Source organism: Panthera pardus, unplaced genomic scaffold (genome assembly GCF_024362965.1).
Source record: "Panthera pardus isolate Hobbes unplaced genomic scaffold, ASM2436296v1 HiC_scaffold_2, whole genome shotgun sequence".
Lineage (NCBI taxonomy): Eukaryota > Metazoa > Chordata > Mammalia > Carnivora > Felidae > Panthera > Panthera pardus.
The window spans coordinates 129012795-129026319 of NW_026526765.1; the positions used below are offsets into that span (position 1 = coordinate 129012795).

Here is a 13525-nt window from a genome sequence, read left to right on the forward strand (position 1 = left end):
AATACTGAAGTGTAGATGTTTTCTGGTATTTATTAAAGAAAGAATCAAATACTTTTTGTGGTTCTGTATGGTACTAAGTACCAGGGAGACCAAAGAAAGCACATATTACTTCAGTACCTCAAAATAGCTTATATTCTTGTCTAAGTGTATTAGAATATTGTACACATAGAAACACCTTAATACACATTTCGAGCATTTAGAATATTTTTTTGAACATTAATTTACTTTGATACTAAATTGTGCAAATCACAAAGTTTTATTTTTGAATGTTTACTTGCACTGTTCTGACCACTTATAAAAATCTTCAAGAATATATTGGTTTTGCTGTCCATTCTAATTTTACAATTATAATTTATTTCCCATCTTGATTTACTTCAATTTTCTGATTAGATTTATGAATTATAAGGCTAGAAAGGCTCTACACATACAACCTGGTTTTTCCCTTTGGTCTCTTCCAGGATTCCCCACTCCCTTTAAATAAAACCAGGAGAGCTGATTTACTCTATCCCCAGGGAAGAATGTTGCAGAGTCTCTGGTAATACCTTGTCCCGGGGCTCAGCATCCTTTACGTTGTTAACCAAAGGTCCCTGCTGCTATAAATAACGACATTTAGTTAACTAAGCAAGCAAATGGCAAGAAACAAGGGAGAGGCAAATATCTCTGAAAGAGAACCTAAGAAACAACAGATAATGTGTACCCATTTACAAAATTTTAATTCATCTTCTTTGTTTTGTTCTTAGTGAAAATACAAAATGCTGTAATGTTTGTAGAAATGACCCCCTCATTTTCCCCTCCACCCCAAAAGACTGACTCTTTTTCAGTACAGTTTCGACTACTATTACTAACCCAAGTTATTTTTAGATTCTATTGCTGAAAGCCTCAGTTTTGCCATTTATTGAGGTATTTTTTTTTAACAATTATTTTTGAGAGACAGAGACAGAGCGTGAGCAGGGGAGGGGCAGAGAGAGAGGGAGACATAGAATCTGAAGCAGGTTCCAGGCTCTGAGCTGTCAGCACAGAGCCAGATGCGAGGCTCGAACTCACAAATTGTGAGATCAGACGCTTAACCAACTTAGCCACCCAGTGCCCCTGCCATTTATTGAGGTATTAATTGAAATATTAATGTATTTAGAGCAGAAATGTCGTTTTTTAGGGAATCTAGAGCAACAGCAAAGCGAGGTCAGACTGCCTTAAGGATGGACACCAAGGAAGCTGTGTTTGAGACAAAAAGGAATCAAGATAAGGAGATGCAAAGTAGAGAAAAGCACTGGATACCTGGGGGAAGGGAGTGGTAGGTGGGAGTGGGTTGTGTGCCTCTAATGGCAAAGAATAGTTAGATTTCTGAAGAGGAAGCCATGAAAGGCTTATAGGAAATGCTAAGGATTTGGGTTTAAGTACAAGCTTCCATAAGTTTTAGCTGACTTTTAGCTAGCTGAATTCTTTAAAAATTGATGAGGTTAAATGTTTCAATGGGGTGGATCCTAATAGTCTGGGCTAGTGTTTCCTGTCTCGATAGTTATGCAAGACACTTGGTATTAGTTGGTAAAACCAGTACCAGTACCCAGCTTCCGCACTAATGCCTGTTATTACTTGGAACTTGAAAGGGAATCTCTGATTGAAGCTTTAAACTCACAAAACGAGTACAGAACATTTAATTTTTCTTTTTATAATACAAAGATTGTGTTTCTCTTCTTAGCAACATGAACCGTGAAGACCGAAATGTGCTGCGTATGAAAGAACGGGAAAGGCGGAATCAGGAAATTCAGCAGGGCGAAGACGCCTTCCCACCTAGCTCTCCTCTCTTTGCTGAACCATACAAAGTTGTAAGTTGTCCTTTGAATGTTCCCCCCCGCCAGTAGTGTGACAGTTTTCCTTTTAAGAAAGTGTTTAAAATTGAATTTTTATAGTAGGAAAGAGTTACTAATATGTATACCATTTAACATTTTTTCCTTTCCTCTAAATCAGAATGTCCTTTTTGGGGATAAACTTGTCATTGGAGTATAACATGCAGAAAGGTACACAAAACAAGTGTTTTAGCTGAAAGAATTTTCACAACATGAACACTCTTATATAATCAGTATCTAGATCAAGAAACAATATTGTTAGCATCCTAAAATTGTCCTCAAACCATACCTCCTTCCATCTCCCCTTTGCTATCTCATAGTCTTGAAAATGTGGTCTGGATTAACTCAAGCATTTATCTCTATATTCTTGGCTTTACCACTAATCCTGGGCAGGCATTTCACCTTTCTGAATTAAATTAATATTTTGTAAATGGGTACGCGTCATCTGCTGTTTCCTAGGTTCTTTGGGTATAACATCAATCAAAGACACTTATTTCAGATATTCTTTGTGTCTGTCTTGTTTCTTGCCATTTGCTTACTTAGTAAACTAAGTATCAATGACTATTAGTATGTTTGAATAAATGTGTTTTCACTATCAGTCTGGTTCCTTTTTCTGTTACCGTATACTAAGTTATCTTTCTTTTTTATGTGGTTAATTAACAGATTCCAATTTACGTTAAAGCATGTTGTCAGAGACGTTCAATAAATTGAACCAATTGCTATTTTTATAGCTATCATTGTACTTGATTTGGGATTGCATAAAACAGTACATATCACTTCTGATTGACTCTAACATAGCTGCAGTGGACATAAATGTCTCTAATACTTGATTTGCCTTTGGCTTTCATTTGATCTAGCCTTACATTTTTAAAGGCTTAGGCTATGTATGGTGGCTGTAATAGTATATATTGTCACAGTAATGACCATTGTGGGTTTGCAGTATGAGATTGAGAGTGTATTAAACTTTTTTTTCTGATGAAATCTAAATATAACACATAGTTTGACTTTGTTCTTAAAACATTTGGTGTTTGTAGAAGCCATTTATGAGATCTGTAGAAGCCATTTTTTTATTTTTTAAGGTTATACTGACATCATTTATATGAGTGTGACACAAAACCTGGGGTTTGGAATTAGAGATTAAAGACATTTTGGAAAAAACAAGAGATTGGTCCAGAATCTTCGATTCATACTACCATTTATTTTATAATTACAATGTAATGAATTGGATTTGATTCCTGATCTCGATGCTGTCTATATATTTGCCTTTCTTGTTTAATAGGGGTCAGACTGATTTTCAAATAATCTAAAGTTATTATCAATTCATGCCAATCTCAAAATAAATAGTAGTGGTTGATTTCTTCTTTAATGTAATCAGTAAGCTTACTCTCATTCTTGCGTATGAACGTGAATGAGTCCTAAAGCTTGTAGACATCTTGGACTTTATTATCTAAGAATGATTTTAGTATTAATTTTAAGTGTTTATGTATTTATTTTGAGAGAGAGAGAGAGCGCGCCACCTGCAAGCAGAGTAGGGACAGAGAAAGAGGGGGAGAGAGATAATCTCAAGCAGGCTCCACACAGCACAGAGCCTTAGGTGGGGCTCGATCTCCTGAACTGTGAGATCATGACTTGAGCTGAAATCAAGAGTTGGATGCTCAACTGACTAAGCCACCCAGGTGTCCCTCCAAGAATGATTTTCAAAACTTAAAGTGTGTACCATTGGCTTCAAAACTTGTGTTTGTTGGTCAGAATTAATAGAATTAATATTTGAAACTTTATCAATGGCTTTTCCTTTGTTAATTTTTTGTTGACTTTTGTTAGTCACAGTAACAGAAGAAATTAAAATTTTTAAAAATGTCGGTTGGATATAACTCATTTCATTAAATTTTTGTTTCTCTTTCTAACTGTAACATTGAACTCTTAAGTAATGCAATGTTTTCCTAGATTGCTAAAATAATGAGTGTTGGCTCAGCAGCTGACCTAGAACTGAAAGACATAAAGGCACATGACTTTTCAAAAGATTTTTACTACTATTCCAATATATTTATTGGTGAAATTTGGATTTTTTTCCCTTCTGGAATCTTTTCTACATATTTCTCAATGTCCTTTATTTTTATTTATTTATTTATTTATTTATTTATTTATTTTTATTTATTTATTTTTCAATATATGAAATTTATTGTCAAATTGGTTTCTACACAACACCCAGTGCTCATCCCAAAAGGTGCCCACCTCAATACCCATCAGCCACCCTCCCCTCCCTCCCACCCCCCATCAACCCTCAGTTTGTTCTCAGTTTTTAAGAGTCTCTTATGCTTTGGCTCCCTCCCACTCTAACTTCTTTTTTTTTTTTTCCCTTCCCCTCTCCCATGGGTTTCTGTTAAGTTTCTCAGGATCCACATAAGAGTGAAACCATATGGTATCTGTCTTTCTCTGTATGGCTTATTTCACTTAGCATCACACTCGCCACTTCCATCCACGTTGCTACAAAGGGCTGTATTTCATTCTTTCTCATTGCTGCGTAGTTCTCCATTGTGTATATAAACCACAATTTCTTTTTTTTTTTTTTTAATTTTTTTTTTTTTTACGTTTATTTATTTTTGGGACAGAGAGAGACAGAGCATGAATGGGGGAGGGGCAGAGAGAGAGGGAGACACAGAATTGGAAGCAGGCTTCAGGCTCCGAGCCATCAGCCCAGAGCCTGACGCGGGGCTCGAACTCACGGACCGCGAGATCGTGACCTGAGCTGAAGTCGGACGCTTAACCGACTGAGCCACCCAGGAGCCCCTAAACCACAATTTCTTTAACTGTTCATCAGTTGATGGACATTTATGCTCTTTCCATAATTTGGCTATTGTTGAGAGTGCTGCTATATCTCAATGTCCTTTAGAATATTTGTGTTTTAGCATGAATGTTTTTCACTTTCAGTATTTTTTTTTTTTTTGTCACTATAAAAATTATATGTTTGGAGTTTGCTTTTGAGATGTTAACCTTAAGATAGGACATGAGGTTTCTCTTTGAAAAATCCCTTTGCATTTGAAGTTTGGAAAGTCCGTTTAGAAGCATCTTTTATTTCTGGTTATGCTAATTATATAATTTTATTTTGCAATTTTTTTTGTAGACTAGCAAAGAAGATAAGCTATCAAGTCGTATTCAGAGTATGCTTGGAAATTACGATGAAATGAAGGATTTCATAGGAGACAGATCTATACCAAAGCTTGTTGCAATTCCCAAGCCTACAGTACCACCAACAGCAGATGAAAAATCGAATCCTAATTTCTTCGAACAGAGACATGGGACCTCTCATCAGAGTAGCAAATGGACTCCAGTAGGACCTGCTCCCAGTACTTCTCAGTCTCAGAAACGGTCCTCCGGCTTGCAGAGTGGACACAGTAGCCAGCGGACCAGTGCAGGTGGCAGTGGTGGCACTAATAGTAGTGGCCAGAGGCACGACCGTGACTCATACAGCAGTAGTGGGAGCAGCAGTCGGAAAAAAAGCCAGCATGGATCAGAACACTCCAAATCACGCTCTTCCAGCCCTGGAAAACCCCAGGCTGTTTCTTCATTAAGCTCCAGTCATTCCAGATCTCATGGGAATGATCACCATAGCAAGGAACATCAGCGTTCCAAATCACCTCGGGACCCTGATGCAAACTGGGATTCTCCTTCCCGTGTACCTTTTTCAAGTGGGCAACATTCGAATCAGTCTTTCCCACCTTCATTGATGTCAAAGTCCAGTTCAATGTTACAGAAACCCACTGCCTATGTGCGGCCCATGGATGGACAGGAGTCCATGGAACCAAAGCTGTCCTCTGAGCACTACAGTAGCCAATCCCATGGCAACAGCATGACCGAACTGAAGCCCAGTAGCAAAGCACATCTTACCAAGCTGAAAATACCTTCCCAACCATTGGATGTAAGTCACACATTTAAAACTTTTATTTTTTTAAATGTTTATTTGAGAGAGGGAGCAAGTGAGGGAGAGAGAATCCCAAGCAGGGTCCATGCTGTTAGCCCAGAGCCCGTTTCAGGGCTTGATCCCATGAACCATGAGATCATGACCTGAGCTGAAATCAAGAATCAGATGCTGAACTGACTGAATCACCCAGGCGCCCCTAGAGCTTTTACTGTTACGACTCTGTGAAGCAGTTTGTCTCTCTGTTGTTGTTGGGTTTTTTTTTAATGTTTATTTATTTTGAGAGAGAGTATGAGCGGGAGAGGAACAGAGAGAGGGAGAGACAGAGAGAGAGAGAGAGAGAGAGGGAGAGAGAGAGAATGCCAAGCAGACGTTGCGCTGTTAGCACAGAGCCCAATGTGGGGTCAGTCTCAGGAACAATGAGATTGTGACCTGAGCCAAAATCAAGAATTAGACACTTAACTGACTGAACCACCCAGGCGCCCCTCTCTGTTTTAATGAGAAGGTGTATATATGTTTAAAAAAAGGCTTGTCATTGACTCTCAAGTGGATCCACAGACCTGTTAACTTCCCCTCTTGGGCGGTAGAGAAAATGCCATTCACTATTTTGAAATATTCAAATAACAGTTACAGAATAAAAGCACGATCTGTGAGATCAATATCTTAGATTTCCTCCTTTTGATTGTATGAAATAATACATATTGTGTTTAAAAAAATTAACTTGTTTTCTCATTGTGATACTCATGAATGAGATGTGGGCAGTGGTTCCTTGTAGGGAATGTTAAGATTTTTGAGGATCCATCCAGTTGGTAATGTTGTGAGGTTTGGTTTCCATGATCTTTTCTCTGGTTAAACTTAAAGGTTTGAGGCAGCTGCTCTAAATTCATACTGGTGGTTTGAAATTTACAGCATTATAACCAAGTATACCAAGCATCAGAATAACCAAAGAAATTGAGCATTCATTGTGAAATAGAAGTTTTATATTTTAATGTAAATTTTAAAATAAAATTTTCAAAAGTAGTGTCAGTAACTGAAAGTCATAGTTTATAGCTTAAAACGTGGTTGAAGGGATCAAGGATAGGTCAGGTGCTATTTTGAGAACATTGAAACATTTTTCCTATGGACTTGGGAAACTGTTGTTCATGGCATGTGTCATCTAAGAACTCCTTGCAAGAGAACAGTGACGTGGTTGTTTGTTCTTTCTTCAGATGACATGATCCTTGGAGGTGGATTTGAGTTCACACTTTAGTTCTCTAATTCCTGATTGTGCTTTAGAATAAACAACTTTTCCATAATTTATGAAAAGCTATATAAAATGTCCATTCTGTTCCAGACAAGTATTCTTTCAATAATATTGGTTTTATTTTTTTTGAAATGATACATTTCAGTATCATGGAATATTTTGTATATAAATAAACTTTAAATTTTTGATAAGTTTCTCACCTGAAAAATAACATTTAAAAATTTATTTCTAATCTAAGAAAGATAGGACTTTTTAAAACTTCTGAAAAATACAAAGTTATTTACATCCTGTACAGTTGATGATTAAAATTTTTTAAAGCTTGAAAAATTGACATTAAAGGAACTTTGTCCAAAGGTTCTAATTAGTGTGGTGATTTAGAGTAGTGGGATCAATAAATATGTCTTTAAATTTAATTCACTTTCTAGCAATGTTGTTAAATCTGTACAACAAATGATACAAATCTAATAATAAATGACTCCAAATTTAATGTGTGTTTCTTTTCCTCTTAAGGCATCTGCTTCTGGTGATGTGAGCTGTGTGGATGAAATTCTTAAAGTAAGTTGTTGATTTTTTTTTTTTTTAAATAGTTTCAGTCTTTTTTATTTATGATGCTCTGCTATCTTTTTCTCTCTTCTCCCCAATATTTCTCAAAGGATCTGAAGCAGGAAATTGCTTACATCCATAACCTCATTATGTCCTTAAAAAGTAATTGACTCTATTTTGCTTATTTTCATACTTAGTTTCTGAATCATTTGGTTTGTTTACTGTCTGCCCTCAAAGAACTGGTTTTGTTTGTTTTTCATTTTTAAGTAAAGCAAATTCCAGGTTTAATACTTTGCCTTGAAAAGAGGAAGAAAGCAAATATAATTGCACTTTCTAAGGCTGATCAGTTAATTTAAGTGCTAAAAAACTCAGTAATTACCAGTCAAAACATTTCATTGAAAATACTTGCTTTGTAATTCTTCTGTACATACTGGTCAAATCCTACAATGAAAGACCTCTGAATATTGCTCATTTTGAGAGTTGAGTGGAATATGTTTAAAAGTGACACGTGACCAAAATGTGTATTCCTCTTTTGGGAAAAGAAAAAGTTGTCTGTCGGAAAAAGAGAAAGTCCAGGAAATTAATGAGTGACAGTGACTGCTTTTGGCTCAATAGAGAAAAACTGTTAAGTTACATATTACTTGTACTTTTTGCATAAGCTCCTGAGTTTTTGTGTCTATATGTGCATTTCACTGTGGATACTTCTGAAAGACTACTTGCTTTGCTGCCTCCACTTTATTCTCTCCTTCCTTTCTTCAGCCCACTGCAGTCTTTGATATACTTCTATCATTCTGCTGAACCTGTTTGTCTAAGGTCATTATCTTCCCCTTCACTGGGGCTTTCATTTGAGTTCTCTGCTGTTTCTGCTGTTTTAAAGAATTTTTATTTTTTATTTCTGGAAACCTGATTCTTCCTTCCCTTGACTGTTACTATGCTTCACTGTTTTTATTTCCTTCCACCCTTGTCTCATTCTCTGCCTTTTGGAAACCTTTGTGTCTTCTCTTCTCTTTATTTATTTTTTAAATTAAAAATTAAAAAAATTTTTTATTTTAGAGAGAGAGTGGGAAAGGGGGCCTGGGGAGGAGGGAGGGAGGGAGGGAGAGAGGGAGAGAGAGAGAGAGAGATAGAGATAGAGAATAAATCCTTAGCATGGAGCCTGACATGGGGTTTGATTCCACAACCCTGGGATCATGACCTGAGCCAAAATCAAGACTTGGGTGCTCAACCGACTGAGTCACCCAGGTGCCCCTTTTATCTTTTAAATATGGGTCCTTTTTTCTAGCTTCTCCTTCTCTTTTTGCTCTGTCTTAATTTTCCTTTATTGTTAATGGCTTCAACTATTAGCAGTTCAGTCTTTATCTCCTGCTTAGCCTCCCTTGGGTTGTGGTTTATGTCTCTTCCTTGCCTCGTAGCTGTGTGTCCATTTGCATTTCTCCCTGTTTTTTTTTAGATTCATCATGTCTAAAGGCAGATTTATTAGACTTCCTTCTATTAGTGGTACTACCATTCTCATGTGCTTATAAGTGTAAAATCTTCATTTTCTCTCATGTTCTGTTTAATCACAAAACTACATGTATGCTTTGAATACTCCTTGGAAATACCATTCCTTTATTTCCATTTCTGCCACCTTGAGCTTCAAAAATTGCAATATACAGTCCTTGCTTTGCCTTTCTGCCTTGAGTCTCCCTTCTCCTCTGTCATCTATATTGCTACCAGATTCTCTTTTTAATCCATTGTCTTCATAAGTTAATTTCCTTTTTAGAAGTTTTCAGTGAGTCTCTAAGCCCCATAGAAAGAATAGTGTCCAGCTTCAACATTCTAGACCTTCTATAGGCCGGTTCTAACCTCTTTTGCTATTGATTCACCACTTTTGCCAAATTGGTTTCACTAAGGCATATACTTGCTCTTTTACCTTTTTAAAGTAAACTTGCGTGAAATATGTTTCTCCTTAGTCTTCAGTCATATATAGATTCTATTTTTTTCTTAGAATCCCAGTGAAATCCTTCTTTCCCCTATGTCAGACCATCAGATCACAAAAATAAGTCTTTCCTTTGAATCTCACATAGTGTGCATTTTTCAGTTGCCATGTATATAAAAAGTTTAACAGCATTTATCTTTTCTCTTGCATCCTCAAAAATGCATGATATTATAATACCTGGAAGAATCTTAGATTTCTTATATTTAATTACTCTTTGATGTTACTGACCATTTATTATACATTTTGTATATACAGGGCTTGGCACATGGCCTTGGGTTTAATAGGTGCTCTGACATTTAATGATGGAGTTACATAGATTTTCTGTTGAGAGTACTTTGGTATTTGAAGTGTAAAATGCACACTGAAAACCTAGAGTGCATGAGTTTCTGTTTCCTTTCCCTGTATGCAGTGTGTAAGGAACTTCTGGTCCTGACTGCCTTCATGTTTTCTTGATATTTGTAGTCCTACTGTTTCTAGGAACTCCATCATGAACGTAAAGAAAAAACGTTTTAATCTAAAAATGATACATGTTTATTGTAAAATAAAAAAAGATTAATTCAAGGCTTACTAATTGAGCACCTGCCATTATCAAGCCCTTCAGATACAGTGGTGATAATAATGATAGTATTGCACCCTTTGAATTGATGTTCTAGAGTAGGATATTGGAAATAATCAACTATGTAATATTATTTGAGAACATGAAATGCCATTGAAAAATAAAGCGTTGTAAGAAGATAAAGAGCCATTACAGTGCAGGTGGCTGTTTTATGAGGTTCAGGTAGTATAGACTGTATCACATGCCCATGTCCCTTCCTCCTCCTGTCATTCTGTTGCCCACAGGTAGCTAGAGATTTTTTTTCATATATGAGCATTTACTAGCACATAGACTATGATTTGTATTTATCACTTAACAGTATATTGTGGACATGATTTCATATCAGTAGTTAAAATTACTCATTTTACTGTCTGGTTGGTGTTCCATTGTATGACTGTCTGGTAATTATTTCTGTGCTGTTGGATATGTAGGTTGTTTCCATTTTTTAAGCATAGGCCCCTTGAACATGTATTTTTACCTAACTATGTGGGTATAGCTACAGAGTAAATTCCTAAAAATTGTACCACTTTTAATTTATTATATTTTCTCAGTCTACCTGATGGCTTACTTTGAGCTATATGCCAGAAATAAAACACTCCCTCCTTATTCTAAATCTGATTCTCTCTCTTTCCCCTGCTCTTCTAACATATACATTGTGATCTTATCCAAATCTCCACTTGAACATAGTTGGCATATGATTAAACAGAAGGCATTGAACGAAATCATACTTATGGCCTTGCTTGTCTGTCTTCCTTTTCATGTGCTTTTGATATCTCTCTTCTGATTTCCTCCACCTGACCAAAACTTCCTATCAGTTAATAGGTTCTGCAGCCAGACTTCCTAGGGTGCAACTGTGTGTCCATTACTTACTACGTGTATGACTTTTAATGGACAACTTCTGTGCTTCAGTTTCATCCTACGCAGAGTCAGGGTAATAACAGTATCTACCTCCTAATATCATTGTGAGTACTAAATGAGGAACAGACAGGTAAAACAGCACAGTAGGTGGCCCATTACAGGCACACAGTGTTACCTCCTTTTCTTATTATTACCCCCGTCACAGCTCTCACAGCCGGCTCTTCCTCAGTAGCATTGTACTGTGTGCCTTGTGTTTGATCACAGGCTGATTTCTGTGACATTTCACAGGTTTCGGCATCCTAACTCCAAGCTTCTTGAAGCCAGGGAGTGTATATTATTTATCTTACTGTTTCCTGCCCCCATAGTGCTTTGCACACAATTGTGCTTAATTAATACTTACCGATCAAGTATGTATACTTTTGGAGGAGCTACCATGAAACCAGCATTTATAATATAAATCTGGTTTTTAGCTATGTAACTTTTATCCTTGAACTGGTTGAAAACAAACTGTAATAATTACATTTCAGGAGATGACGCATTCATGGCCTCCCCCTCTAACGGCTATTCATACACCATGCAAAACAGAACCTTCCAAATTTCCTTTTCCAACTAAGGTAAGTAAATAACATGTGTCTTTGATTCTGTTAGAAAACTCTCAATGGCTTCACTAAAATCATATGAATTCAAAATTGTCTTGCCATTCCCATTCTAGTGGGAGACAGACAATAAATAAGTGAATAAATACATAAGTTCAGATAGTGATAATTGCTATGAAGAAAATAAAACAAGATAAGGGAATCAAGAGCGACTTGGATTAAGAAGTTCTTGAAAAAGCTTTGGAGGCAATTGGGAAGAGAATTATTCTTTTATCCTTTTAAAAAGGCATCAAAGTTTGTTGGAAACTGTTATGGTATTCTAAGCTGCAGGCGCTAAGGCTTCTCAGACTGTCTGAGGAACTCCTTTCCATTGGACGTAGCAACTGTAAATATGTGCTATGGATGGAGGTTCCTCAGACAACAGTTCCAAGCTCATCTACAATCAGCAGATATGCTTTTTTTTTTTTACATTAATTTATATTTACACGAACAATAAAAGAATATATTTTCCTTGTGGAAGTTTGATCAGGACCCCTGATAATAGCTTTCCCCAATTTTGCCTCCTCCATCTTACCGGAGCTACTTTCATACATACCTTTGCAAGTCTTTTCATATGCATTTACATACATATATATGTGATCATTACATGTAAGCACTTTCTCATGTACTTTATTTCTGCACCAGTTTATTCTATATTTTTAATCAGCAACAGGTCTGAAAGACCTCTCCATGTTATTATGTATCTTTATTGTATACTGATAATATATTACATATAGAGGTATTTTACTTCTTTTATTTGCATCCATGGTATAAATGTATCTTAGTTGAATTATTTTACTTTGGTATCTAAGTTGTTGCCAAGTTTTCATTTCTATAAACATTGCTTTAGTGGGTATCTTTTTCATGCCTTCTTGTGTGCGTGAGGTTTTTTTTGGGTGAAAAGTAAGAAGTAGAATTATTGATTATATATTTAATATATATTCTTAAATTCCCTCCATATCAGTTGTACCAGTCAGTACTCTCACTTGTAGTCCCTATTATTCCTCACATGCACATCACCATTTGTTATTTTAAGCACCAGTCTTTTGAGTGCAAGATGGTATTCCGTTTCCAAGATTACTCATGGGTCCATCTCTTTACACATTTGTCATCCATGTGATTTCTGTGTGGATAAATTTACCTGTTTCCTCTGCTCTTTGGCTTGCATCCTTCACTTAAAATATTTTAGGAGGATTTCTTTTTGTGTTTATTGTTTTGTGAATTCTGGATTTAATAATTTCTTCTATATGCTGTAAATGTATCTCCCAGTTAGAGTCTTTTTAAGTATTGTGGTCCAGAAGATGTTAATTTTGATGAATATGTAGAATTTTCTCTTTCACGAAGCTGTTATTTTTTAATGTCTTATTAAAGAAGCTTTCTCCTTTCCTGGGATCATAAGCACACCCCCATTTTTTATTTTAACATAATTGCAGTTTTGAATAATTAGAACATTTCCATCACTGCCAAGTCCCCTCACGTTTCTTTGCAATCTGCCTCACCCCCACCACTGGCCCTCACAATTACTGATATGTTTCATGTAGCTGCAGATAAGTTTTGCTTTTTCTAGAATTTCACATAAATGGAAGCCATGCAGTGTGTAATTCTTTTGCATATATGTTTGCCTTCTTTTGTTCAGCATGTATTTTTGGAATTCGTCCATGTTCATGAACATATCAGTAATTTGTTCTTTTTTATTCCTGAGTTTCTTTTTATTTGTGTTGTATGAAAATACCAGAATTTGTGTATCCATTTACCTGTTGATGAACATTTGGGTCTCTTCCAGATTTGTGCTATTAAGAATAGAGTATCTATAAATAGTGACTTACAAGTCTTTGTGTGGACTTAAGTTTTCTCTTTTCTAGGGTAAATACTGGGATATATGGTAAAAAGTCAAATTGCTGAGTCATATGCTG

At 36.2% G+C, this 13525-nt stretch overlaps 1 protein-coding gene across 3 annotated transcripts in view; it reads left to right on the forward strand.

The window, feature by feature from the left end:
- Positions 1-13525, forward strand: part of AFF4 (ALF transcription elongation factor 4) — a 97454-nt gene that overhangs the window by 31565 nt on the left and 52364 nt on the right. For 2 of the 3 annotated variants that reach the window (XM_019422011.2, XM_019422012.2), the window contains exons 2-5: positions 1697-1823; positions 4966-5760; positions 7514-7558; positions 11505-11591. In XM_019422011.2, coding sequence (XP_019277556.1) covers positions 1701-1823; positions 4966-5760; positions 7514-7558; positions 11505-11591 — 1050 coding nt within the window. In that variant the 5' untranslated portion in view covers positions 1697-1700. The remainder of the gene's footprint in view (positions 1-1696; positions 1824-4965; positions 5761-7513; positions 7559-11504; positions 11592-13525) is intronic. The other variant, XM_019422013.2, reaches the window with a different exon arrangement.